Below are 26,389 nucleotides of genomic sequence, written 5' to 3' on the forward strand. Positions count from 1 at the left end.
GAAATATTAAAATATGAGTCTAGAGTCCATATAGGAATATATATAATTTACAAATAACTAAAATTTGATATTAAAAATAATTAATAACTAACAAGTATATAAAATATAATATGAATATTACACATTAGTAGTTTTGTAAAGTTATTGCAAAATTTAAAAATATGTTGTCATTTTAATATGTTTGAATAATATAATGAGAAAACATATATGCTATTATATGAGAGAAAATATAATGATGCTAGCCGCGCAATGTGCACTAGGAAGTCTCATGGATGCCCGGCAAAGCTCTGCTTGCATTGCGCCCCATCCATGTGAATCGAAGAGACGACCACAAATCAATCTATGTATTTCCATACAAAAAAAAACGATATAGAGATATCATAATTTCAGAGCCAGTTTCGATCAGAACAAGAAGTTTCATAGCATAACGACAGAGGATACACGATTGATATTGTGTCATTGTGACAAGGAGGAAGAGGGCACAAGGACAAATACGCAGGTAGTAGTAGTACTACTATATCCCAACTCTCTTCTTCAACTCAGCAGCAATCACCGGGAATTTCTGCAACAGCACTGCAAAACCATAGGTGAAAGTGGCCTTCTTGAAATTGTTCTCGGCAGCAAAGAAGTCAATGCACCTGTTCTTCAGCTCCGGGCAGTTGTAGGTCTCTGCGCAAGCCAAGATATCGGCAACTGAATCCGCCGTCATGTCCTGCAGCAATCTCTGTGCACACATGAGCTTCAGCCTGTCAAGCGCGTACCTGTCGGCCATGGCGAGCAGATGCTGGAGGAAGGTATCAATCGGTGAGCCGTCAAGTTCGCCGGTGTCTCCTGGCAAGTCGTCGGTGTAGATGAACCGGAGTAGAGCTCTGAACGTTGCAGCGTCGATATCTTTCAGCGTTATGCACGACGAGGTGGATTCGGACATGCCGCCGAACAGCTCCGCTCTGAAGACCGGCGACCGGGCGGCGAGCACGGCACGGTGGGCGGCGAACTTCTCGCCGCCGACGACGAAGGAGACGTCCGATCCTTCGGCGCTGTCAAGCAGGAGGCCGAGCTGTTCCCCTATTTTTTGGGGCGGCACGGCGAGCTGCTCGCCGCCGCCACCGCGGCACAAAACCGCTATCCCGCAGATGAAAGTGACGAGCCCCGATCCTGTCACGCAATTCTTCTCCAGGTCTGCTCGATTCAAGAACTGATGCCACCCCCAGTTGTCGCCATTGCGCTTGAACTCTCTGATGGCCGTGATCCTCGATCTTCTCGTCGCGTTCGAATGGCGTGCCTCCTCCGTTCAGCACATCGGCCACGAAGAAGGCCTTGGCGCCGCTACCTGATTTGCTCATGAGGCTGACAAAGAGGGAGACGTACTCGCCGCCGTTCTTCGCTGCCGTCTTCGTGCCATGGGGGTAGCACTCGATCCTCCAGAGGTGGCCTCCGGCGGAGAACTCGTCGGAGCAGACCAAGCTGCCGACGGCGTGGTTCTTCGTCTCCGAATAGTCCAGGACGAACGGCATGAAACCACCGCCGGTGAACATGTTGACATGAACTAAGCTATGAAGAGTACTTGCCATCGTCGTAATATTTCAGGGATATTTTGGTGTGTCTTGTTATTTTGGAGGAGTACAAATAAATTGGCGCTAGCTAAATTATTGAGACCGGCCGGACGTCCCTTCGAATTCTAAACCTTAATGTGAATTTTGAACGACATTTATTGGGTTTGGAGATCAAGCGATCGATCGTGGGGTGTGAGCTACGGAGAGAAGGGAGGGACAGTAATTGGACATGAATGGAACTGGAACGTGATCCTTTGACGTACTGCCCTCTAACTTTGAGAGGATGTCATGTGGGCCCCATAGCTGGTGGACCCACATGTCAGCCACCCAAGTCAGAGGGCAGTAGGTTAGAGGAGCCTCTTCCCATGGAGCTCATGGCTGCAATGCTGCATGCACCCGGCGCCTCGCCTGTGGCGCCGGCCGCTTCTAGTTGGCGTACTTTCGTAAGTACAGAGTAGGATGAAACCGCCACGGAAACTTTCCGGATTCCGGACCTATTTTCGAAAACAGAATCTGTCGGTAGGATTTTTTTCAGAAACGGAAACGAATTTGGAAATATTTTTTCGGAAACGGAATCGAATATGATGAGGGCAGTTTCCATTGAAACTCTGAATCGGTCGGAAAATTTCCGGAAAATTTCTCGGAATTATAAAGGCCCATACCATAGTCTATAATTCCTCCCCTGTCCAACACAATTCAGGATCATTAATTCCTAAGGCTGTGTTTGCAAGAGCAAGTTACCAACACTTCTCTCTCGTTTTCCACACGCACGCTTTTCAAACTGCTAAACGGTGTATTTTTTTTGTAAAAAGTTTCTATACGAAAGTTGTTTAAAAAATCATATTGATCCATTTTTAGAAAAAAAAAGCTAATACTTAATTAATCACGCGCTAATGAACTAGAGTACTCCGTTTTCCGTAAACACTGTGCAAGTTTCCATCCCTAGCGTGCGAACATAGCCTAAGTCACTCAATTTAGCCCAACCCAATACACCCAATTCAAACTTGAGAATTGGACTTGACATGATTGTGCTTTGTGATGTAATGTTGAAATTTGAAATTTGAGAATTGGATTTGACATAGTTTAAAGCTTAGTTTGAGACTTGTATTTCGATAATTTTTTGTTACCGTATCAACACCGGTCCATTTTCGGTTTCGACAATGATTCTGTTTTCGTATCTGGGGTTTCCGATTCCGATTCCGTAAAAAATATGAAAACGAAAAGATAAAGGTAGTTTCCATCCGTTTTCGTATCGTTTTCATCCCTAGTACGAAGCAGTTACAATAGCAGACTATAAGCTAGCTATAAATACATTTCGAGTTCGAGAAGATAAAAGAGGAGAGAGAAAAGCAGTGGGCTACATATTTATAGCCAGTTGCAGCACAGACTACAAGATACATGTGTGTATGACAAGTGGGACCAATTATTAATTGTGTATTTGTTGACGAAAAAATCGAACACACTGGCCTAGGAGATCTGCTTAGCTCCAGTGCATGGCCAAATATGATGAGATGCGGGCGTGCCAGTCAGTTTGATCCTGCAACTGACAAGATATGTAAACAACAGATAAAACAGCCTATCGGCTGATAAGCCGATGGAGTAGTTCCAGCCGATAGCCGATAATAGCCGATGCTGATACCAGCCGATAGCGATAGGGTTTAAGCAATCGGCTATATGTCCAATGTAGATAATGATATAAAGGCAATCGGCTGATGATGATGTAATAAAATAACAATATAATCCAGTATAAACCAATCGGCTAGCATTGATATGATAGAATAAGCATCGATCCGATGGTTAAAGCACACATCGGCTGGAGGTCCGATGTCATGAAATCCACAAGATTAGATTAAACAGTGAAACCTTTGTTGTCATCGGCTAAATGTAACTTATATGTATATGCAATCCTTATGAGCTGATGCAACGTCCAGATAACTCACCGGCTGAAACCCCGATGAAACCCTTATTGACAATCAAGAAGCAAGCTAGAGATTATGGTTCTAAGCACGACTTAGTAGATCAAACTTAACTGATGCAGCACTAAGTATGAAAAGAAACATAATATCTAGACAATCAAGCCGTTGACTGAGTTTTCAGGGTGGTAGATGTCTAAGCTAATCTAATCTAGCAACGCGATTTAGCCGATACCGACAGAAACCCTAAAACGAGAAGCAGCCGATAGAGCTAAAGTGATATGCTAAGACTAGATTAACAGAGACATGATAAATAGGTAGGCAAATATATTATCCAAAGCAGAGTAATCCAAAAGGTCGAATGTACTGATGCAGCCTTGAACGACGCCGACGTAGACGATACAATTGCTTGGACCGACGGAACATTGGACTTATCCCTTCACCGGAGATCGAGGATGATGCAGCCTCGCGTCGGGTGCCAAGTCCTGCCGGACGATAAAATAAAGTAGAAAAGGTAAAAGGTGGCGATGCGCCGAATTGTATTGATCGTGAAGAAGATTACATAGATCCCGGGTGTACATATTTATACCCATGGGTTGATACAAGTTCTTGTCGGACAAGAAAGAAACTTTCCTAGAGATAAAAGGAAAAGATAAAGTCCTTATAGGATACTAAACACACTTTCCTAAAGATAAAAGGAAACTAACAATCTATTCCTAATTAATAGATAACTTGCCATGCCACATTCTCTTTGAACTCGGTCTCTTCTAGATAAGCTTCCTTTAGTAGATCAATTTCCTTAACCGAATATAGTAAGAATCCGACAACTAACGACTTGACAACTCTCATCGGCTAATATCAGGACTTCGAAGCCGATGCTGACTCTAAGCCGATGACTACTCCGGGCTTACCAAATTTCACTGTTAACAGTATTATATGTTTAGGGTTAATTGGATTCATGCCATATTATAAATTTGACTGTTTTAAAAAATACCATTATAATTCGTCTAATTGGAACGATGTCATTAAAACTCTTCTAAAATCAGATTCATGCTATCCTACACACTTGATAAGCTATTTGAATCCTTTTTTAACTAACATATTTTCGTATGGACCAAATTGCCAATTTCTTCTTCCTTCATCTCTTCTCCTCTCTCTCCTGTTCATCCTTCCCATCTGTCAGATCCTATCGATCTCATCTTAATTTCTTTTTCCCTTCCTTTGGGCCTCATCTCTAACTGACCAACAACAACAAGAAGCAATAAAAGAACTGGCAACACAGCAGCTAGCATATCTGCTCCCCCCCCCCCCCCCCCCCCCCCATCCTCTTTCGGTGAGCAAGTAGCAACAGCAGCAAGGGAGCAAGCGGCGGCGGTGACGTAAGCAGCAGCAGGGGAGCAAGCGGCGGCGAGCAAGCACGACGGGTCTCCGGCGCCGGTTTCTGGTACTCACCTCGCTCGGCCGGAGTTCGCCGCTACATTGGGCTGAGCTCGGTGCTGCAGTGGGAGGGCAGCTCGTGTGGTGGTCGTCGCCGGCGAGCTATTGACCATTCCATGCCGGGTGGGCAGCTCGTGTGGTGGGCATGTGTAATTTTTTTCTAATGTATATTTAGCCAAAAACTACCACAACCAAAATTTTGGGGAAGCACAGGTGGTGTAGTGGAGTTGTGACTTGTGAGTGCATGACTTCACCCACAAGGATTAAATTCTGATGCCCACGAATATTACGCACATGCGGGTAGACTTTCAACATTACTTTGGTGAGATCAAGAATGTACCATTGGTTTCCGTCTCTTAGAGCATGTGTTAGGCGACGCATTCGTGGGATGTGAGGTGTGGTGTTGCGAGTGCAGTGGTTTGTGTGCGCGTCTGCCATATAATCTTAAAACACTACCATAATTTTAAATCTGGTTTAAAAATTTAAGCTGAAATCAACGAAGTATTTGAAATTCTCGAAAGTCCAGACACACTATCAAACTATTGTTACACTGCACGAACTTTGTAGTGATGTCATATAAAAATGGTTAGCCTACGAATATATATTGACAAAATGTTCAGTCGAAAAAAATAGAAGACCATTTAACATTTATGGTCCAAAATAGATCACAGACCGCTACACTCAAGCACAAGACAACAATCCATAATTCTCCCAGTATATGTACCATGAGGTCATAAATTAATCAATATTCTCAACTTCGAAAACTATGAATCGGCAGCTTGTGTTCTCAACTACATCTGCTTTATTTTTCACACGCATACATTTCTCAGACTACTAAACGGTATGTTTGATGAAAAAAAATTCAATACTTTAAAAGTTTATATTAATATATTTTTTAGAAAAAAAATTACTAATACTTAATTAATCACGTGCTAATAAATCACCTCGTTTTACGTGTTTAACCTACCGAACACAGCCTTAAAACAAAAGCAAACCAAACGGATTTACCTCACATTAATCCCTGGAATTTCTATTTCTAATTTAAATCCAGCCACCACATCGATCCGCACTAACTGTCTCATCTCTCAATCACAGCTCGTATTTCATCCATGAGGGAAGGGAAATCCTGCAACAATCGAAGGTACCCCTGCGTCGTCGCCGCCTTCCTGAAGTGTTCGTCCTCGCGCGCGAGGTAGTCGAGGCACTTCTTCTTCAGCTCCGGGCAGCCGTACGTCTCGGCGCAGACGATGATCCCGGCGACGTTCTCCGGCGTGACGTTGTCGAGCAGCTTCTTGGTGGACAGCAGCTTCAGCCCGCCGAGCTCGTACCGCTCCGCCGCGGCGAGCAGGTGCTGGAACATGTCCACCGGGGAGAATCCGGCGAGCTCGTCGATGTCGTCGGGCAGCGCGTCCGTGTAGATGAAGTGGAGCACCGCGCGGAACGCCGCCGGGTCCATGTCCCGGAGCGCGACCGACGGCGCGGTGGCCTCCGCCATGGAGCCGAAGAGGGCGGCCTTGAAGACCGGCGAGCGCGCGGCGAGCACGGCGCGGTGCGCGCGGAACGTCTCGCCGCCGACGACGAGCGCGACGTCCGCGGTGTCGTCGGCGGCGCCGTAGAGCAGGCGGCCGATGTGCCCGCCTCCTCCACCGGACGACGGAGGCGGCGGCGGCGGCGGGGACAGCGCCTGTGGGCTGTCGCTCGGGATCAGGACGCCGCAGACGACGGTGACCCAGCCGTCGCCGGACACGAACTTCTTCTCGAGCTCGCTCCGCGACGCGAAGTACATCCACCCGGCGGCGGCCTTGCCGCCGCCGCGGCCGCCGGCGCCGAGAGGGTAGACGGCGACGAAGCTCTTGGCGTGGACCGGGGACGGGTGGCCGTCGAGGTGGACGAGGAACGCGGCGAAGATGGCCCTGACATTGGTGGACCGGGTGACGAGGTCGAGCTTGATGGAGAGGTACTCGCCGCCGATCCGCTGGCCATTGCTGTTCATCGCGCCGCCGCCGCGAGGGTAGCAGAGGACACGCCACGTGTGGCCGCCGGCGTAGATGTCGTCGGAGCGGACGAAGTCGCCGGCGGCGAGGTCCTCGTACCGGAGCTTCAGCTCGATGAAGCCGCCGTCCAACATGGCGATCGAATCGTGTTTCGTGCTAGATGGAACGCGATTAACGAGAAGAGGATAACGATGGTTTACGTCATTTTAAACCATGTCATTTTTTAAAAGTTACCAAATATTTACATACATTTTTTTCCAAATTTTGATAAATACATAAGAAATTCTACAATATTGTCAACTTAACAAAATTTGGTAAGATTTATTTTAGCTATAATATGGACAACGCTTAAATCTAAAAAAAAAAAAAAACCCTGCTTATTCTGTTGCGTATGTTGCCTCTTCAGCATCCGTGGGCTTCTTGGCCTTCTCCCATAAATTTTACAAATATTTTGACAGAAATTTGTTAAAGAAACAAATGTCTGGCAGAAATAGTTTTTTCTTTCAAATTTGCCATACGTTTATCAATAAATTTTATTAAAAAATTGATAAATGTAAAAAAATGTAGAGTAAATATATTGTAACTTATATATCTACACTAAAATATAAGTTTGCCAAACATTATTTAAGTTTTTCATACCTTATACTCCGTATTAGGTAAATTTGACCGAGTTCGCCCCCTTTTTTATGTATAGACGCACTTGTGGCAAGATCTCATTTCTCATGGTTCACATATTATCAACTGAAAAATCTTATTTCCTAGAGGAATTTCACAGTTGTTAAAAAAATATCTCAAGATACCTAAATTAACTTGAAATATTTAGTACTTAGATATACCAAATTTTGAACTAGAAAATATCTCATTTCTTATGGATGATAAAATTATCTCATTTCTTATGGTTCACATATCATATGGCTAATGTATGGCTCACTTTTTGCTAGCTATAACTTGAACAAGTGTGATAAATGATACTACTAGCAAACTTAGAGCAAGTTTAATAGTATAGCCAACTACTAGCTCCAATTCATCTATAGCTAATCTAATAGCTCATTCATACAATAGTTATATACTACGCTATTAATACCTGGTCCCACATGTCATACACACCCTGCATCTTGGAGTCCATGCTACAGCTGGCTACAAATCTGTAGCCCGCTTCTCTTCTCTCTCCTTATTTATCTTTTTAAAATATGTTTGCAGCTGGCTTATAGCCTGCTATTGTACCCGCTCTTAGAATACTCCCTAGCATTCAAACAGCCCCTTCATACCAATGCTTGTTCTCCGGGACGCCGATGGGGTAGAAGGTCCCCTTGCATCTGGTGAAATGTCGCTTGCCATCTGTTGTGGTCGCCGAAAAACTCGAGGTGCCCCTGCACAAGCATCATCTTGCGAGGGGTACCCGTGTTTGCAATGCCGGTGTTCATAATTTGATCCGGAGAGAGATCTTGTTTAAATACAAGTCGTATAGCTTAGCAAGGCGAGAGTCTGATAAACGTTAAAGAGTTCAGGCCTCCAGGGCAAGCATAATACACCATAATATAATATTAAGACGGTCATGCATGCCAAGAGGCAAGAGCAATGTGTCTGTCAAGAGTTAGCAACGAAAAGTTAAGTTCAACTGAATGTCCGATGCTTTCCTTTCAAGAAAATGTTGAAATTTCTCACACGCATGAATGGAATGAAGCAGATGCAGATGAGATGATGAAGGTTTTCCTTCTTCCATCAGGAAAATCAGTCTCCGCTTAGATGACAATTTTGAACGAATACAAACTCTATTCTGTAAAGGTCCGACAACTCTAAGGCCTAAGCTTTCACATACTCACGAATGAACTCCTCAACCGCTGAAACATTACCGGTCAGACCAGCACCTTCAGTAACTGTCACCTTGTTCTGGCATTGGCTGAAATTAAATGCTTCTCCAGGGTTCCCAAGCTTGACTTCATCAGTGATGTCAGCAGATGATATGGCGTTCCTTGATTCCCGGAGCTTGTTTCTACACAACAGTAAAATCAGCACACAAGTAGTTTAAGTTAAATGAGTTGCTGATTATAGTGACCTCGGTTATTTCAAGTATGTAAACATGTGTACTCTAGAGACTTGTATTGCAGAATAATTTATTGTATCCACTAAAGCTACATCATAAGTTATAGGTGGACGCATTAAAATTGTAGAAATTTAATATAAACACCATCACAATCTGATGCACTATAGTTATACTAATATGATATGTTAGAAGAAAAAACATACAATTCCTTTTCCAATTGCTTCTTGATGAATTCTTTTGAGTGAGCTGTAACTTTATCTGTCTTGTTGCAGAATATCAGAACAGGAACCCTCTTCTTCACTACAGTTGCCTTTGTCAGGATGTCATACAAGTACCTGCGGAAAGAGAATATTGTAAGACCATAGCAACTGCAACAGAAGGCTGACACAGCACGCAATTTATTACTCCGTATTTGTCTCGGCATGACAAGACGGAAGCTCCTAGTCACACTTCTAATCTCATTCCAGTAAGAGATGGATTTCAATTTAAGCTAAAATAAACACCACATATTTTTACTAAGAACAGGATGTAAGTCAGCGAAATTACTCTGCAGCAGCATGCATGGTAGACAAGAAATCTTGAGCATCAACAACATAAACTATTCCAGCTGCTTGAGGCAGGACTTCATCAAGTTTGGGTTTGAGCCTTGCATGACCAGGAACGTCAACAACATGAACAGGTTTTACTTTGCCTCTCTGCAGAGCGAACAAGAACATGCATCAATATATTGTAGTCAGCAAATGCATGGTTCTATATAACAGGATAGTCTTCCTTTCATTTCATATCAAGATGTTTAAAATATTTGTCTCTAAGAAGTTGCCTTACCCTCTCCAGCTCAGAATGAAGCACGAAAGTATCGTTGTTTTGTTCCATTGAAGTCACAGTTCCTTGATGTGTTGATCCATCCCGAAGCTAGAGAAAGGGAGAATTAGCACAGACCACAGAGACAAAAGATACTCAACTCAAATTAACATGAAAAGGGAACAGTGGTGATGTATGATGTTGCGATTCAATATATCATGGAAAGAATACAGACAGGAGCATATTAAGTCGAAGCAAGGTAAGCTAAAGAGATACCCATAGATTACAACATCAAAATCAGATTGAGTAGGTTATTTAAAATGGTCATTTCCTAAGCTACTGAACTGTACATGTATAGAGGTTGAAACAATAGAAAGAAAAACGAGTTCAGAATTGAAGACCATTAAATGTTTAGCCATTATTCACCAATTTGATACAATTTCATTTCTCCGCTTTAATCCACCAAAAATAAAAAATAACTGTCACTGAAGGAGTGAGAAACACACATAAAAAGGAACCATATATGGGCATTGAATGATTGAAACAGAAAATTACCTGGTAGAAGAGAATAGTTTTGCCACTACCACTGAGCCCAGATAGCACTATGGTGTTTGCTTTCGAGGATTTCAGGCACGAAACTGAAATAAAACAGAAGCCAGGAATTGCATATTAATTACTGCACATGCAGCTCCATCAAAATAATGTAGCAAAATGACTACTTTAGAAGTTCCACTTTTTGGTGATGGTGGACTCACTTATACCATACTGAGGAATTTGTGTGTGCGCTTGTGCCACAAATTAAACAGATACACATATGCAATTGATCAGATGGATTGAAGGCAAACTAGGTAATATGAGTTACTCAAACATTATCGCAACATGTAACAGCGACAAGGGTACAAAAGGTAAGCTCAGGCTTCAGAATGTAACCTTATTTGAGCTTGGCAACAATATACTGTATTATGGCTGGCTATTGAGCTACGCGATCAGATGCACAAACTAGTTCATTAATTCGCAATTATGGCTATGAAACAAACTGCTGGATTATGGAGTTGCACTGGAAACAACTCTAGCCAGTTGCTAAATTCTCGAAGCCTAAGCAATTTCAGTATCACTTGTGCCCACGCTTCCTAGCTCTTCCATAAACCAGTACTCTCGTATGCAAGATTTGAAGCAACCAAAAAAAAAAAAAACTAGGCAGGCTTGAATAGTTGAATTGATACATCACCTGCGACCAGCAACAGAACCGTCACGGCGACCACCGCGACGGCGACGTAAACCTGCTCGGGAGGCTGCTGCCGGATCCACCTCTCGGCTTGTCCCACCCATACCTCGGCCTGGCGAACCCACTCGTCCATCCCTGCACGAAACGAGGCGACGGGGGTGGGGGTGAGCAAGCGGCGAGCGGAGCGCGTGGGCTGGAAGAAGACGATCAGATCTGAAGGAGCAGCGGAGATGCGCGTTACCTCGCTGCACGCGGAAGTTCCCAGAGCAGGACGACGGCGCAGGCCTGCGCGTGTTACACCCTCCCTCTCCGTACGCCGGCGGCGAGCCGGCGCGAAACCCTAGGATGCTCCGCCGCCGCGGAGGTGGCCGGAGTCGGAGGGGAGAAGGCGGGGGTTGGGGGGGAAGCCGAGCAGGAGAGGAAAGAATAGAAGGATGAGGAGAATTTTCTAGAGGAACACGAGATTCTCGAGTTAAGCCCAATATGCACGAAGGAGTACGGCCCAGTATGGGATTTCGGGCCAATTCCTCCGGAGAGGTCGAGATCCATATATTGGGCTGGATTTCCTTGGGCCTCAGGATTTAAATGGGCCCTGATTTTATCACTGCATTGAAACTATTGTTTTTTTTTTTTGTTTTTCATGCGACCGAGTTCAAATTCAAATCGTTACTTAGCGATGCTTGTATCATTTGTATCCACCACAACCAATAATCCCAAACACCAAATGAAAAATTCGTGGTGGCTCCCATAATGGTTTCCAGTTATGATATCATTTGCAAAAAAAAATACTACTACCTCCGTTTTTTAATAGATGATGATGTTGACTTTTTCTCACATGTTTGACCATTCGTCTTATTCAAAAAATTTATGTAATTATAATTTATTTTGTTATGAGTTATTTTATCACTTATAGTACTTTAAGTGTGATTTATATCTTATACATTTACATAAAAAAAATTTAATAAGACAAATGGTCAAACATGTGAGAAAAAGTCAACGGTGTCATCTATTAAAAAACGGAGGTAGTATATAGCTGAGATCGCAAACTTGCAACAGATGAAGAGAGAAGAAGAATGACAGCATAGATTCCATGGAACAGTGCCAGGTAGCTCCAACCATTGCCATGGAGGTAGGTGTCAGGGTTACGGATAGCACATACCTAATAGTAGTTGACTAAATCTCGACAGGATCCACCACATACCATGTCTTATACGGAAACAACCTTCGGATATAAGAGGAGTTTCGCATAAGGAAGGATGACTAGAGTTCTACATTGAAACGACAAGGACTACTCGGATTGTATCCATATTGGTTTTCCTAGTTCTACTTGGACAAGAGGACACCTATGGTTATAAATATAAGGCCCCCTAGGAGGAGAAGGGACAGACCCACCATAGAAGATACGGAACAACAGAAGCCACAACATACAAGCCAACATACGCCAAGACAAGACGCCGGATATCGACTTCAGAGATAGGCATGGCTAGTCCCCTACGGTGCCTACGGATACCGTCAGGAGAGATATAGCGTTGTCTCTGATCTCACCGGATACGGATTCGAGGAGGAAGGCTACCCTGTTGTCGACTACGAGCCAGTACTACATACCGCCAAGTCGACAACAGTTAGATAGGCTACCCCAAATATTGTACTAGTTTGATTATGGTGAATAAGAGCAATACCGGCTTCGGCCAACAGGATGTAGGGTTATTACCTGACAATTCAGGGGCCCGAACCTGTATAAAAATCCCTATCTCCATCTCTTTTACCTCAATCTCGCATATACCCTAGTACCAATGATCCCCATGCTATGCAAATACCGGAATCGCGACATCAAACATCGATAGTAGGGCTATCAAAAAAGCTCGAAGCTCGCAAGCTGCTCGAGCTTGATTCGTTACAGGCTTGATTCAAGCTCGGCTCGAATACTAGACAAGTCAAGCTCAAGCCTAGGTTGAGGCTCGCAAGCCTAGCAAGCTCGAGCTCGAATAGCTCGACAGGGCTTGATTAACATAAGATGTATTGCATGTAAGAAGATATTCTTGATGAGACAATATATACTGGTCATCGTGCTTGACCTGCTCAAGTCTCAAGACCTCATCAATGCTTCTCAATAAAGCACTTATCCGGCTGCTAGTAATAGTACTACATTCCTATTAGATGTAGTAGCTAGCTTTTGTTAATTGCAACGTTTCAAAGTCATGAATTCATGAGAAAAACTACAGAGGCTTCATTCAATACAAGTAGCATCCATTAATTTTGACTACCGATAATTTGTATTAATATCTCTTATACAAAAGTAAGTTCTTTGGAGTTTCACCAAGTCAAGCTGTCAAGCTCGAGTAGTCTCGAAGCTCGCTCGAGCTCGAACTCGAGCTCACTCCCAAGCTCAATCAGTATCCAGGCTCGGCTCGAGCTCAGCTCGAGTTCATGTCAAGCTCAAGCCTACATAGCCAAACTCGCTCGAGCTCAGCTCATTGATAGCCCTACATGAAGAAGGAAGAAGGAGCTCCATACCTATGGCTACCTGCCAATATATCAAATCCACTCCAAGAAATTTAAAAGAACCCTGCTATACACACGAAGAAATCTGTACGAAATTCGTACGAAAACTACCTGCTTACGTGATTTCCATGGCTAGAACACTAGAAGCCCACACAAGATCACAGACCTACAACACTCTAGATTATTCAATAAGAAAAGCCCATATCAAATTGACAGGTTCAATATCATGCTACTCATTCAAACTTCAGAGCTTCGCTTGAGTGGAGATGCAGAAAGCAAGGATAAAATAAATTTAATCAGTTCTAAAAAAATTCAATTCAATCAAGCATATGAGCTAGGTGGCGGCTATATGCCTAGGCCTCACCGCCTCAGCTGCCGCCACAATACGAGCAGTAAATATTGGGTTGCTTCCTGCATGGTAGGTAGGATCTACCATGCCCACACTAATAATAAATCATACATTGATGCACCGATGTACTTGTTTGATATGCTAGCTGATCACTTCGATGCTGCAAAGGACAATATATATTAGTTGTGTGGTAGTCGATAGTGATATGAGCATGCAGTAGTAATTCCTCAATATGATTTGAACACGATTTACTTGTTTATAGTTTGAACATATGCAGCCTGTGTATAGATTTTCGTAGCACATGGTTTTATAGACAAGTAGAGATATAACTCTTGCTTTTTCGTTTGCACCATACGTGGGCCTGTATTTGTTACGGGCTTAGGTACTTGCAAGATGATTATAGAGCATACAAGCCGAAAAGACAGGCTGCATGCGCTCTTCGTACATGTTTCGTAACAAAAAGTTTCGTACGTATAGACTTTTCCAATTTAAAATTAAGCATAAACACGATCCAATCCACTCACAGGACCTTGCCATCGATTGGACAATACGATTTTATAATCCACCTGATCAGCGCCCTGAGCCCTGAAGATTAGCCACACAATTTGTTTATCCTCGATCGGTGCCAATGTCATCAAACGTCAGTGACCTTAATAATTAATTAATTAATTGCTTGATTAATTACCAGATGAACTGATTCTTCTGGCAAGTCCAGATCGACACGAAACGTACAGGAGATCACGAATTGCCTCTTCCGATCAAGCCATAGCCAGGATACTGCATCAATTAGCCAGGATACTGTGTCGATTTGACTTGATCGACCAGATCAAAGTAGTAATTAGCACGAGCGATTTTGCGAGATCGGGAGCACACGTAGTACTCCTACGTTGAGTGCACGTAGATATAGTCTTGCACAGTGTTTACACTGCCGTGGTCAACTAATACTGCACCTGCACGCTGCAGCTAAAAACACCTCTCGATTTTTCGCATGCAACGAAAAGGTTTGTGTACACGTGGATCGCTGTGACCAATGAGGAGTCGCCACGTCAGCGGCGCGCGAGATAGGTCAAAGCCGTTGAGAGGTGGGGCCCACGCTGCGCCAGGTGGCCCTGGTGGTTGGGAAACCGCTCCACCTACCTCCGCCCGCCCATCTCGCGATCTCGCCGCCGCCATTCCTCCTCCGCCGCCGTCGCCGTCCGCCGGCCGCCGGCCGCCGCCGCGCGCGACAGCGAGCACCCCGCTGCGCTGCCGTGGCGCATGACATGACACATGAGGCGATGAGTAGCTCTGGCTCACATCTGGCGGTCTAAAAGATTAGGATTACAGTTGGGCTGGTTCCAGAATGCTAGAATTGCTGTAACCCGGCCCTATGATCTGCGTCAGTAGGGTAGGTTAGTAGTTGTAAAATCTCTTTTCTCTTTGCTAATATAGGCCTTGTTTAGTTTTCAAAATTTTTTTCATAGAACATCACATCGAATCTTTAGACACATGCATAGAGCATTAAATATATATAAAATAAAAAACTAATTACACAGTTTGTATGAAAATCGCGAGACGAATCTTTTGAGCCTAATTAATCCATGATTAGCCATAAGTACTACAGTAACCCACATGTACTAATAACGGATTAATTTTGCTCAAAAAATTCGTCTCGCGGTTTCCAGATGAGTTATGAAAATAGTTTTTTCATTCATGTCCGAAAGCCTCTTCCAACATCTAATCAAACATCCGATGTAATACCCAAAAATTTTCATTTTCCAAACTAAACAAAGGCCATAGTGATGTTCATCTTTGCTTTTGGCCTACCTAGCTAGCTCAGACAGCTGGTTCAGTAGAGTGTTTGGCTGTCCTAAACTGGATTGAGTTCTTCAGAGTTCGGTCGGGCCGTTCATTCGTTGATAAGCAAACTCAATTAATCTCGTTATCAAATGCGTTGGCTCGATCCCGGCTTGCTGTAAGACTGTTTGTTGCTGCTGAACTTGCTTCTGCTCCAACTGTTCTATCCTCTTTTTTCGGTGTTCTTTTGGCACGGAAAGAATGCAAAAATGGTTGCTTATCCAAACCGAAACGAATCAGCATTCAGTGTCTTGTCAAGCAACTAGAAGTAGTGAATTATCATGCTCACCCACTCTGCCTGTCCGACGCGTCTGAATCGACCAAAATAACACGTTTTGGAGCCTCACTAGAACAGACGAAAATTATTCACTGACTGACACTTAGTGCACTGTACGAATTAATCATCGCTCAATAATTGGCAGGGGCCATCATCGATCAATCGTGCTTGCAGCATCACCCTCATATCACCGCAACGTCATACTCACAGTCTTCACAGGTAGCCAGCTCAAAGGCCAGAAGCTGAACACATCTACTATGGCGTTTAGTTGCTAAATTTTTTTTTTCCAAAAACATCACATCGAATCTTTGAATACATACATAGAACTTTAAATATAGGTTTTTTTTTAAAAAAAAACTAATTGCAGAGTTAGAGGAGGAATAGCTTGACGAATTTTTTAAGCCTAATTAGTCTATGATTAGTCATAAGTGCTAAAGTAACCCACATATGCTAATGACATATTAATTAGGCTCAAAAGATTTGTCTCGCGGTTCCCAGACGAGTTATGAAATTAGTTTTTTTATTCATTCCGAAAACCCCTTCCTACATCCGGTCAAACATCCGATGTTAAAAAAAAAAAAAACTTCTAAACAATGTTCTTCACTGACACTGTCAAGAGCGATGAGACATCGAGTGATCTGAAGATTTTGATCACGGCGATGGCGACTGAAGAAGAAGAAAAAGGAAAGCTGACGCCTAGTACACACTAGTGCGCTCGCAACGACTGGCCACTCACTCGCTCACTGCCTAGTGCTCGATCTGCTCATGATGCAAACGCAAGGACTTGGTACTTACATGGCCATGTGAGACTCTGCTTGCAAAGGAAGCGAGTGATGCTTTTCGAGTGAAGAAATTATTTTGCCTTGCTCTTGGAGGCAACCTTAATTGCGCTTTAATGTTGGTCGGCGCCTGCTGCTTGATTTCCAACCAGGGAAGACTTAGTGTGGCGATCAAGATTAGTGGAGACAACATCTTGATCAACCATTTTGTCAAGATTCAGTTCGTTTATTTATCCCGGACTCATGGGCAACCGAAAGCGAGATGACAGAATACAGAGGAAATCAAAGGTGAAAGAAGCCTTTTGCTGTAGTGTGAGATGTGCATGGACACGGTCCAAGAACCATGATGTGAGCATCCTGTTTCAGCTGCTCATTTGGGGGGGGGGGGGGGGGGGGTACTGTAGTACTGATCAGTTTTTTGGATTAGACAATGTCAATTTTTCTGGATGGATCAGATTTGGATTTAGGTACTGCTGGATTCAACACATGTCATTGTCTTAAAGTAAATTGAGTTTAAGTAGCATGGTTTGACTTGCTTGATCACAGGTGTTGGTGTTGAGAGATACAGACAACTACTTATGCTTATTTATTTGGTAGTCTCCAAAAATCCGTCACATGATTATTTAAAAACTTTCAAATGTAATTGTACTATAATTAGTTGTAACATAATTTATATATAACTTAAATATATATGAGTGCTTAGTGACTTAAAAACAAATGAAAAAAACTATATTAAAAGAACATCAAGATCAACTTCAAACACAAATTTTAAAATTTAAATTTCAACAACGGCTTATAAACCATAGTGCAAACGATAATACCCTATATCAAATCAGTACTACCAAATAATACCTCTGTTTTTTAATATATGATGCTATTGACTTTTTTGTCACATGTTTGATCATTCATTTTATTGAAAAATTTACGTAATTATAATTTATTTTGTTGTGAGTTTTTTTATCACTCAAATTACTTTAAGCATGATTTATATCTTATACATTTACATAAAATTTCAGAATTAGATGAATGTTCAAACATATATTTAAAAGTCAACTGTGTTGTATATTAAAAAACCGAGTGAGCACTCGAGTATACAAGTACTCCTTCCGTCCCATTTCAAGTACAACCATGGTTTTTCACGTCTAACTTTGATCGTCCATCTTATTTGAAAATTTTTTGAAAAAATTTAAAAACATAAATTATGAGTAAAGTACTATTCATATTGTATCAACTCATAGCAACAAAAATACTAATTATAAAATAATTTTAAATAAGACAGACGACCCATGGTTACACTTAAAATGAGACGGACGTAGTATAATACCATTTGTCACTAACTCGGTTCCAAAATACAGTCTTGTTTAGTTCCCAAAATAAAAACTTTTCACCCATCACATCAAATGTTTGAACACATGCATAGAGTATTAAATGTGGACAAAATAAAAAATCAATTATATGGTTTACGTGTAAATTGCGAGACGAATCTTTTAAGCCTAATTACGCCATGATTTGACAATGTGGTGCTACCGTAAATATATGCTAATTATAGATTAATTAGGCTTAATAAATTTGTAGTTTCCTAATGAAATCTGTAATTTGTTTTGTTATTACACTACGTGTTTATGTGATAAATAAATCTAAAATTTTTCCTCAACTAAACAAGGCCTACATTGACCTGTCACAGAATCTTCAGAGAAGGAAAAACAAAAATCGCAGCAAAATCGGCCTCCATTTGGAAAGGGAAACCCCGTTGCTTTCAGAGCAGCAACCAAAAATCCAGCCGGCCTGAGCTCAGCTGCCGTTTCCGACATCGCGGCGGGCGAGGAGCAGCAGCTGTGCGGTTCACACTGCCTCCGTGGTCCCGGTCCACGACGCATCCACCCATTTAAACCCCACCTCCCCTCTCCTCCGCCTCTCGCCATCGCCATCGACGACGACGACGACGAGCTCGCCTCCCCTTCCCTTCCCTCCACGGCGCGCCGCCTCCGCGACAGGTCACCCTCTTCCCTTCCATCCAAACGAGCTCGGATTTAGGATGGACTCGGACGACGAGGCGGCGGCTGCGGCCATGGCGGCGCGGGCGCGGGAGACGCTGAGGAAGAGCGCGTCGTCGTCGTCGTCGTCGCCGTACGCGGCGGAGGCGCACGCGCGTAGCACCGACGACGGCCCCGTCGCCTCCGCCTCGTGCGACGCGCGCCTCGAGCGCTGCTGCCGCGAGGTTGGCGCCGCGGTGGCGGTGGTGGAGGAGCCGGAGCGGGTTGTTTCGGGGGGCGGGGCGTTGCCGGAGTTTGTTGGTGAGGGAGGGGGCGAGGGGATCTACCGGGTGCCGCTGCGCGCCGCGATGCACCCGGGCCGCCCGCCGCCGCTCGAGGTGCGGCCCCACCCGCTGCGGGAGACGCAGGTGGGGTCTTTCCTGCGGGCGCTGGCGTGCGAGCCGCGGCGCCGGCAGCTCTGGGCGGGCTCCGAGTCCGGGGTCCGCGTGTGGGGGCTCGACGACGTGTTCGCCGCCGCCGGGTGCGGGGCGCGCCGCGGCGACGAGGAGAGCGCGCCCTTCAGGGAGTCCGTGCCCGTGCCGCCCGTGCTCTGCGTCGAGGCGGACGCCGCGAACGCGCTGGTGTGGACGGGCCACAAGGATGGGAGGATCATGTCGTGGCGAATGGACCTCGCCGCCGGCGGCGACGACGACGACGCGCCGTTGTTCAGGGAGGCCCTGACGTGGCAGGCACACAGCCGCACGCCAGTGCTCTCCATGGTCATCACGTCTTATGGTGAGAAGCTTGATTACTTACTTTGATCATCTCAATCAATTCTATTTTTCATTGAGCAAATTACGCAAGGGATGGATAAAAATTGGCTCCATGCATAGTGAGGCAATAGCATTATTGGGTAAAAGAGCACGAAGAATGATTTTAGCTGATGAAATGTTTCATTTTAGCTGATTTTAAGCGTCTGAAAATAACAGGGCTTTAGCAACAACTTTAGTCTATTACAAATAAATTAGGAAAAACACTTTTGGGGGGTGGGGTCCAGTAATATTGACATCTTGCAAATGGAAAATCTGAAAGTTGAACTAGTTTTTTTTTTCTGTTCTGTATGACATGACATCCATATATGGGAGTATTAGTGTTAGAAGTTTTCTCAAATGGTAGGCTTCCGTTATCTTTTTTAGATGCGTTTGCATGGATGTAATCACTTGGGCGCGTTTTTCTCTTTGCATAAATGAGGAGAAGTTTGGGAAGGTAAAAGTAACCTAAAAAACATCCACAAACAATAGGATTAGCCTACGAAATGAACACTCATACCATAGAGAACTTTATCGAATAATACAAATAAATCCTTGTTATTCTTGAAATATTAAGAAACTGTCTGTTAATAATTGAAGTCTTAAAGTTCACTTGTGTTTTAGTTGTCTACTATGTGAAAAGCCTACTTGGAAGATGCTTTATTGTTGTTCCTTTTGAAACTTAATTTTCAGCTTTATTTGTTGCATTGGATTGCTGTCAATGGCTGAATCATTCATTCGTAGTTATATGACATTAAGGCATCTCTTCTGCTCCATACAAGATTTAAACTTCACAATGTCCACTAAAAGAGGTAGAACGTTTTGCAAAAATGATTTATTTCATTTCAATATCTTGGAAACAGGTGAAATATGGTCAGGATCCGAAGGGGGTGTTATAAAGGCATGGCCCTGGGACGTCATTGCTAAGTCCCTCTCACTAATGCCAGAAGAAAAACATGTGGCTGCTTTACGGATTGAAAGGTCATATATTGACCTTAGGAACAATGCAGCAGCTGGCAACATATCTTCGTTCCCCGCTGCTGATGTGAAACACATGCTTGCTGACCATTCCCGGGCAAAAGTTTGGTGTTTAACTAGCATGGCATTTGCTGTTTGGTATGCTTTCATAAATAAATTGCATTATCCTTGAGTTCATCGGCCCATTGAAAAGTTAGGAACTATTTTTTCTGATATTTTTCCTGTAGGGATGCTCGGACCAGGGAACTGCTAAAAGTGTTTGGCATGGACGGCCAAATTGAGTCAGCTCGGTTAGAGGCACCTGTGATGCCAGAGCAATTTATAGAGGAAGAAATCAAAGCAAAACCCGTGAAGAAGGATAAACCACAAAGCTCTTTCAATTTTTTCCAGAAATCAAGGAATGCCCTGATGGGAGCAGCTGGTGCAGTACGCAGAGTTGCTACAAAAGGGACATTTGTTGAAGATAATCGCCGAACAGAAGCAGTGGTTCAGGCAATGAATGGAACGGTTTGGTCAGGTTGCACAGATGGTTTGATCATTATGTGGGATGGAAATGGGAATCGACTGCAAGAATTCCAGCATCATTGTTCTTCTGTTCAGTGCATGAAGGCACTTGGAGAAAGGGTGTGGGTGGGCTATGCCAGTGGCATTATTCAAGTCATGGATGTGGAAGGTAACCTTCTGGCAGAATGGACTGGGCATAGCTGTCCGGTCATACAGATGGCGATTGGTGGTTCTTATGTCTTTACTCTTGCTCATCATGGTGGAATTAGAGGATGGCCTCTAGCTTCTCCTGGCCCTCTGGATGATATTCTGCGAACTGAGTTGTCAAACAGGGAGTTGTCGTATAGAAGGCTAGTGAACATTAAAATGCTTGTTGGGACTTGGAATGTTGGCCAGGAGAAAGCATCTTATGAATCACTCATGTCATGGTTGGGTCGTGCATTTTTTGATGTTGACTTGGTGGTGGTTGGTCTACAAGAGGTCGAGATGGGTGCTGGTGTTCTTGCCATGGCTGCAGCCAAAGAAAGTGTAAGATACGAAATACTCAACCCTACCTTTGATTTCGTTGTTTCATTGTTTTCTTGCTCGGTTCAATCAAGGAAAAAGAAACTATTATTGAGATAGGAAAATAGGTTACTAGTGAGCACAATAAGATTATTTCTGCATTACAGCTTAATTTGTATTATTTCTGATAATATGACTGTATCTGTGCTACTGTCTTTTGAAAAACACAAGTGGTGTGCTTGTCTTTCTGATAAAATGGTTGTACTATGTTACATTTTAATTTTTATCCTTCTTATCTCTATCTGGAGCTCATATGATTCTAATTTAGCTGCTTGAAACAAATACTGCATATACCTAAGCATAAGGGTTCATTCTAGAGCTCTAGGTGCAGATTACCTTTTTACAGTTTTTTTTTTGTGAGAAGGCACAGGAGAACTGTGTATATTTCTGTTAGTATAAAAATGATGAACACTGAAACTGAAGTTAAGAGTTGTCTTTTACAGTTATTGCAGCTGTATGTTTGGGAAGTAAATGCATTTGCTTTCATGCTAGTTTGTTTGCTGTGGTGTTTTATTGGTATAATAAAGCTACCACTGAGAACTGGAAGGAAAATTTAATTTAATTTCCTATCTGGTCATCATCTCCACCTTCTTCCTGTTTCTGTCTGATTTTCATATCTAGACTGCACTGGGCTATTTCCTGTACTGGTATCATGCCTGCTATGTGAGTTTTGAGCATTTTATTCAACATTTCTTGCTTTATGGCCTTAGGTAGGGCTTGAGGGTAGTGCCAATGGTCAGTGGTGGATAGACAATATTGGCAGGACCCTTGATGAGGGGATATCCTTCCACCGAGTTGGTTCAAGGCAGCTGGCTGGATTACTTATTGCTGCATGGTACTGGTTTATCTTAAAACCATTTCTTAGTGAAACATTTTTCTGTTATTATATAATTATCATTTTTTTTGCACTTTTGTACTTTTCTCATACGATATGTATGGCATGTACATCATGATAATTTCAAGGGCAAGGAAGGACCTTAAGCCACATGTTGGTGATGTTGATGCTGCTGCAGTACCATGTGGCTTTGGGCGTGCTATTGGCAACAAGGTACATGATTGTCAAAATGTTTATTAACTGTTTGTTCTTGAGCGTATCATATGTGCACCATACCAACTGGGAATTTCGTTCATGCAAAGAACATTATACTGCTGTGATAAATAATCATGGGATACTCAAAATATGTTTTTCTTCACATACTTCATCCAACTAGAAACAATTTGTGAGCGTGCAATGGTTAGAGGTGAAAGTGTGCAGCTGCAGTTTTCAGAGGAAAATTATTTTAATAAGTTAGCAATATATTGCTCTATTCTTTTTCCTATTTTGCATTGAATAATGATATCTCATTCTTCTTGCAGGGTGGTGTAGGGTTAAGAATTAGAGTCTATGATCGCAGGATATGTTTTGTGAACAATCATTTTGCTGCACATCTAGAAAATGTTAGCCGTCGTAATGCTGATTTTGATCATATCTATCGAACGATGACTTTTAACAAACCTCATGGATCTGCAGGTACTTCATTCTCAACTTTCATCTTATAAGTATATTTAAATACTAGTTTGTTGTAAATGAATTCTATAACATCTTTTTTTTTTTTGGTTTCCTCTACAGCTTCTGCTACATCTGTTCAATTGCATAAAACCGTGAATGTATGTAATCGCTGAACTGCATTGCAGATTTTTCCGTGGAAATAAAGAATACTTATTTATAGCTATTGTCATAATGGCAGGCCAATGGAAATCAGGTCGATGAAGATATACCTGAGATGGCAGAAGCTGATATGGTTGTCTTTCTTGGTGATTTCAACTACCGACTTTACGGTATCACCTATGATGAAGCAAGGGACATGGTCTCTCAAAGGAGCTTTGACTGGCTTAAAGAAAGGGATCAACTTCAAGCAGAAATGAGGGCAGGAAAGGTTTTCCAAGGAATGCGTGAAGGTTTGATCAGATTTCCTCCGACTTACAAATTCCAAAGACACCTACCAGGTCTTGCAGGTATGGCCTGTTTTTACTTTTGATGCTAGCGGCACCTCCTTAATTAAATAGTTCCAGTTCTGTCACAAGATTCAAATGTTCTTTTATGTGCTGATTAAATTGACGCAACTGCTTTGGAGCTAATTTTTCCACACCAAAAATAATGTAGGATATGACTCGGGTGAGAAGAAGAGAATACCTGCTTGGTGCGACAGAATACTGTATCGAGATAGCCGTGATGTATTAACAGCAGAGTGCTCATTAGAATGCCCTGTTGTTGCTAAAATTACATCGTAAGATTCTACAACTTACCAGTTACCACTCGTTTTGAGAAGGAGAATCTAAGACACACATATTGTTTTGTCTTGATCATAATCACTCACTCATACATAATTTGATGTTTTATTGCTCTTCTGGTAGGTATGAAGCTTGCATGGGTGTCACAGATAGTGATCATAAACCAGTGAGGTGTGCATTTAGTGTTGATATTGCAAGAGTGGATGAGTTTACAAGAAGACAGGAATATGGAAAAATACTCCAATCTGACAAAAGATTACACAGTTTGCTTCGAGAGTCCCATTTTGTTCCAGACACTATAATCAGCACAAACAATATAATTTTGGAAAACCAAGAACATGTTGTCCTCCGGATAACAAATGATTGTCAAAGAAACAAGGCTGCTTTTGAAATCCTGTGTGAAAGCCAGTCAATCACCAAGCAGGATGGAACTAAATCCGAGTTTCCTCCAAGGGCATCCTTTGGGTTGCCGCTTTGGCTTGAGGTATGCATTAATATGTTTATTTGTTTATTCCTGCATTCATTTTTTTTCTTTTGTTTAGTCTTAAAACCCATTGTGTCTTTCCCTTATTAAGAAAAAAGAAAACCCATAGTGTTACACTCTCAGTTGAGTGTTCTATTTCTATCTGTAGTGTTGACCATTCTTTTGCTTGTATATAGAAAGCCTGTTAAGTTCAAAACCATAGAAAGTCTGTCCATTATGTATTCAGTTTTCAAGACCTAAAATAAAATTTAGCTCATAAATATAGAAGATATCTTGTCATTCTAGAATATGAATTTTGGACAACCATGGAACCTATATACTCCCCTCACATAATGTAAAAGAGAAGGGATGGAGTATTTTACTTCTATGACATGCACTTTCTGTATCAGCTGCACTCCAACCTCTTTGTGAGAACTATATCAGACTTTCTTTTAATTATGAGAAAGCAAACTGAAGGAAAAAAAATTGCAAAAGCAAATGAGATGAAACACAATTTCGATCACCTTGTACCTAGACAGTCATGGAGGTGGCCTCAGGTTTGGTTGCATGTATTGTCTTCTAGTGGTCATTTAGGATACTCTTTGTGGACATATATCATACCAAACTTTTCATGAGTTGATAGACAACATCATATGATCATATCTGTCAGTGCTCAGTTCATAAATGTGTTTCAGCCAAAAATCCTAATGCCTCATTTGCATGAACCCAAATCCTGGCCTATCCACATCTATGGGCTAGGATTTTAGCTCAAATTCCCAACCCATCCCATACACATGGATGGGCTGCCATTTAACCCATCCATATAAGCCTAAACTGGATATGGATCTCAGTGGAGTTGCTGACTGACCAGTTTGTCATGACAGTCAACAGACAAGAACAGCTGCTACCACTAACCATTCATAACAAGCCTTTTGACTTGAGTGTTATACTAGTTTATTATATTTTTCAGTGCTTTGCATGTTCCATTTTGCTTTTCACAGTACCAATATTTGGTAATTTAATCATTCATCGTGCTATGTTTTACAGGTTGAACCATCAGTTGGTCTCATTGAACCTGGGCAAACAATGGAAGTTACCGTGCACCATGAAGACTATTACACCCAAGAAGTATTTGTCAATGGAGTACTGCAGAACTGTTGGTGCGAAGTCACCAGAGATAAGGAGGCCGTTCTTTTGGTCAATGTAACAGGTAGCACCTCAACTGAAACCATTACACACAGGATCAATGTCAGGCATTGCTGCTCAACGATTTCTGCATCCCCGCCCATCAATCCACCGTCTATCACAACCCCATCCGTTGATGTTCTATCGGGTGAAGCATCTACAAGAAGTTCAAAGAAGAATCCGTCGAATTATTTGCAACGTTCTGACTTTAAGCCATTCGGCAGCTCAGAGGTGCATGATTTGTGCCCCTTGTGAAACATGTAAAAATGAGTGTGTCTGTGTGTTTTTGTCTGTTTGGTGTAGCAGTTCTGTATAGGAGTTGAGTCTTACATTACTTACCAAAGGGAGAATTAAGGTGTCCCACTGTTAATTCTGTAGATATTCACCACTGACTTCTCACCATTCGTTGAGTAACATCAGAAAGGAAATGTGTGCATAGTTACAAGATATCTCATGTAGTTTTTTTTTTCCTCTTCTTTTTCCGATTTCTTTTTATAGAGGACACATGGTGATACAAAATATTCTTTACAGGTTGAATACAAAGAAAGTTACTTCGAGTCTTTTCCTTTCAGAAGTTGTTGTGAGTTGTGACCGATCAACACTATAATTTTACTTCAATGAATTATTGCGAATCTTCTTTTACTTTGTTTTACAGCAAATGGTACATGCAATTTGTGTGGGCTATGTCCTTTGTTAACAAGATTCCAATCTGTCTGAAAGCATCCAAACAGGCACATATCTTCCCCTTTTTTTTTTCTTCCAGAAACTAATATTCAGGCAGTTCAACAAACACCAGCTTTGCAGGATTGCTGGGAACTTGATAGCACCATCCAAGCTGTCTGCTGTTGAGAATAAGATGTTTGGAGTTAGTTGATGCTTTGCTCCTACTGCACACATTGCACTGTTCTACTATAGCTCAACAAGAATTGCTT

The 26,389-nt window shown here is 42.6% G+C and overlaps 4 protein-coding genes across 4 annotated transcripts; 1 reads left to right on the forward strand and 3 right to left on the reverse strand.

The window, feature by feature from the left end:
- Positions 1–514: 514 nt before the first annotated feature.
- On the reverse strand, positions 515–1,571 carry LOC127783138 (BTB/POZ and MATH domain-containing protein 1-like). Its single transcript, XM_052310384.1, has 2 exons — positions 1,353–1,571; positions 515–1,282 (listed from the first exon to the last, which is right to left on the reverse strand). Exons 1-2 carry the CDS (start codon positions 1,569–1,571, stop codon positions 515–517), a joined length of 987 nt encoding a protein of 328 aa, XP_052166344.1.
- Positions 1,572–5,981: 4,410 nt separating this feature from the next.
- Positions 5,982–7,031, reverse strand: LOC127781560 (BTB/POZ and MATH domain-containing protein 1-like). The gene has a single exon (XM_052308526.1). It carries the CDS (start codon positions 7,029–7,031, stop codon positions 5,982–5,984), a length of 1,050 nt encoding a protein of 349 aa, XP_052164486.1.
- Positions 7,032–8,505: 1,474 nt separating this feature from the next.
- LOC127781269 (uncharacterized) lies at positions 8,506–11,398 on the reverse strand. The gene is made up of 7 exons (XM_052308204.1): positions 11,209–11,398; positions 10,971–11,102; positions 10,298–10,380; positions 9,767–9,853; positions 9,488–9,636; positions 9,145–9,276; positions 8,506–8,890 (listed from the first exon to the last, which is right to left on the reverse strand). The coding sequence occupies exons 2-7, from the start codon at positions 11,098–11,100 to the stop codon at positions 8,701–8,703; spliced, it is 771 nt and encodes a 256-aa protein (XP_052164164.1). The 5' UTR covers positions 11,101–11,102; positions 11,209–11,398; the 3' UTR covers positions 8,506–8,700.
- Positions 11,399–18,495: 7,097 nt separating this feature from the next.
- Positions 18,496–25,976, forward strand: LOC127782316 (type I inositol polyphosphate 5-phosphatase 13-like). Its single transcript, XM_052309471.1, has 11 exons — positions 18,496–19,478; positions 20,356–20,608; positions 20,698–21,502; positions 22,249–22,373; positions 22,502–22,586; positions 22,895–23,048; positions 23,148–23,185; positions 23,266–23,533; positions 23,682–23,805; positions 23,933–24,293; positions 25,320–25,976. Exons 1-11 carry the CDS (start codon positions 18,746–18,748, stop codon positions 25,710–25,712), a joined length of 3,339 nt encoding a protein of 1,112 aa, XP_052165431.1. The 5' UTR covers positions 18,496–18,745; the 3' UTR covers positions 25,713–25,976.
- Positions 25,977–26,389: the final 413 nt, after the last annotated feature.

This window comes from Oryza glaberrima, chromosome 8 (genome assembly GCF_000147395.1).
Source record: "Oryza glaberrima chromosome 8, OglaRS2, whole genome shotgun sequence".
Taxonomy (NCBI): Eukaryota; Viridiplantae; Streptophyta; class Magnoliopsida; order Poales; family Poaceae; genus Oryza; species Oryza glaberrima.

Bases quoted from the DNA above. Each gene is read 5' to 3' on its own strand.
- LOC127782316 (XM_052309471.1), top strand. From the start codon at position 18,746: ATGGACTCGGACGACGAGGCGGCGGCTGCGGCCATGGCGGCGCGGGCG. The intron at 23,049-23,147 runs GTACTTCATTCT...TTTCCTCTACAG, and splicing joins CAAACCTCATGGATCTGCAG to CTTCTGCTACATCTGTTCAA. The intron at 23,534-23,681 runs GTATGGCCTGTT...AAAATAATGTAG, and splicing joins ACACCTACCAGGTCTTGCAG to GATATGACTCGGGTGAGAAG.
- LOC127783138 (XM_052310384.1), bottom strand. From the start codon at position 1,571: ATGGCAAGTACTCTTCATAGCTTAGTTCATGTCAACATGTTCACCGGC. The intron at 1,283-1,352 runs GTCAGCCTCATG...TGAACGGAGGAG, and splicing joins GCGAGTACGTCTCCCTCTTT to GCACGCCATTCGAACGCGAC.
- LOC127781269 (XM_052308204.1), bottom strand. From the start codon at position 11,100: ATGGACGAGTGGGTTCGCCAGGCCGAGGTATGGGTGGGACAAGCCGAG. The intron at 9,637-9,766 runs GTAAGGCAACTT...TTCGCTCTGCAG, and splicing joins TTCATTCTGAGCTGGAGAGG to AGAGGCAAAGTAAAACCTGT. The intron at 9,277-9,487 runs GTAATTTCGCTG...CTCTTTCCGCAG, and splicing joins ACCATGCATGCTGCTGCAGA to GTACTTGTATGACATCCTGA.
- LOC127781560 (XM_052308526.1), bottom strand. From the start codon at position 7,031: ATGTTGGACGGCGGCTTCATCGAGCTGAAGCTCCGGTACGAGGACCTC.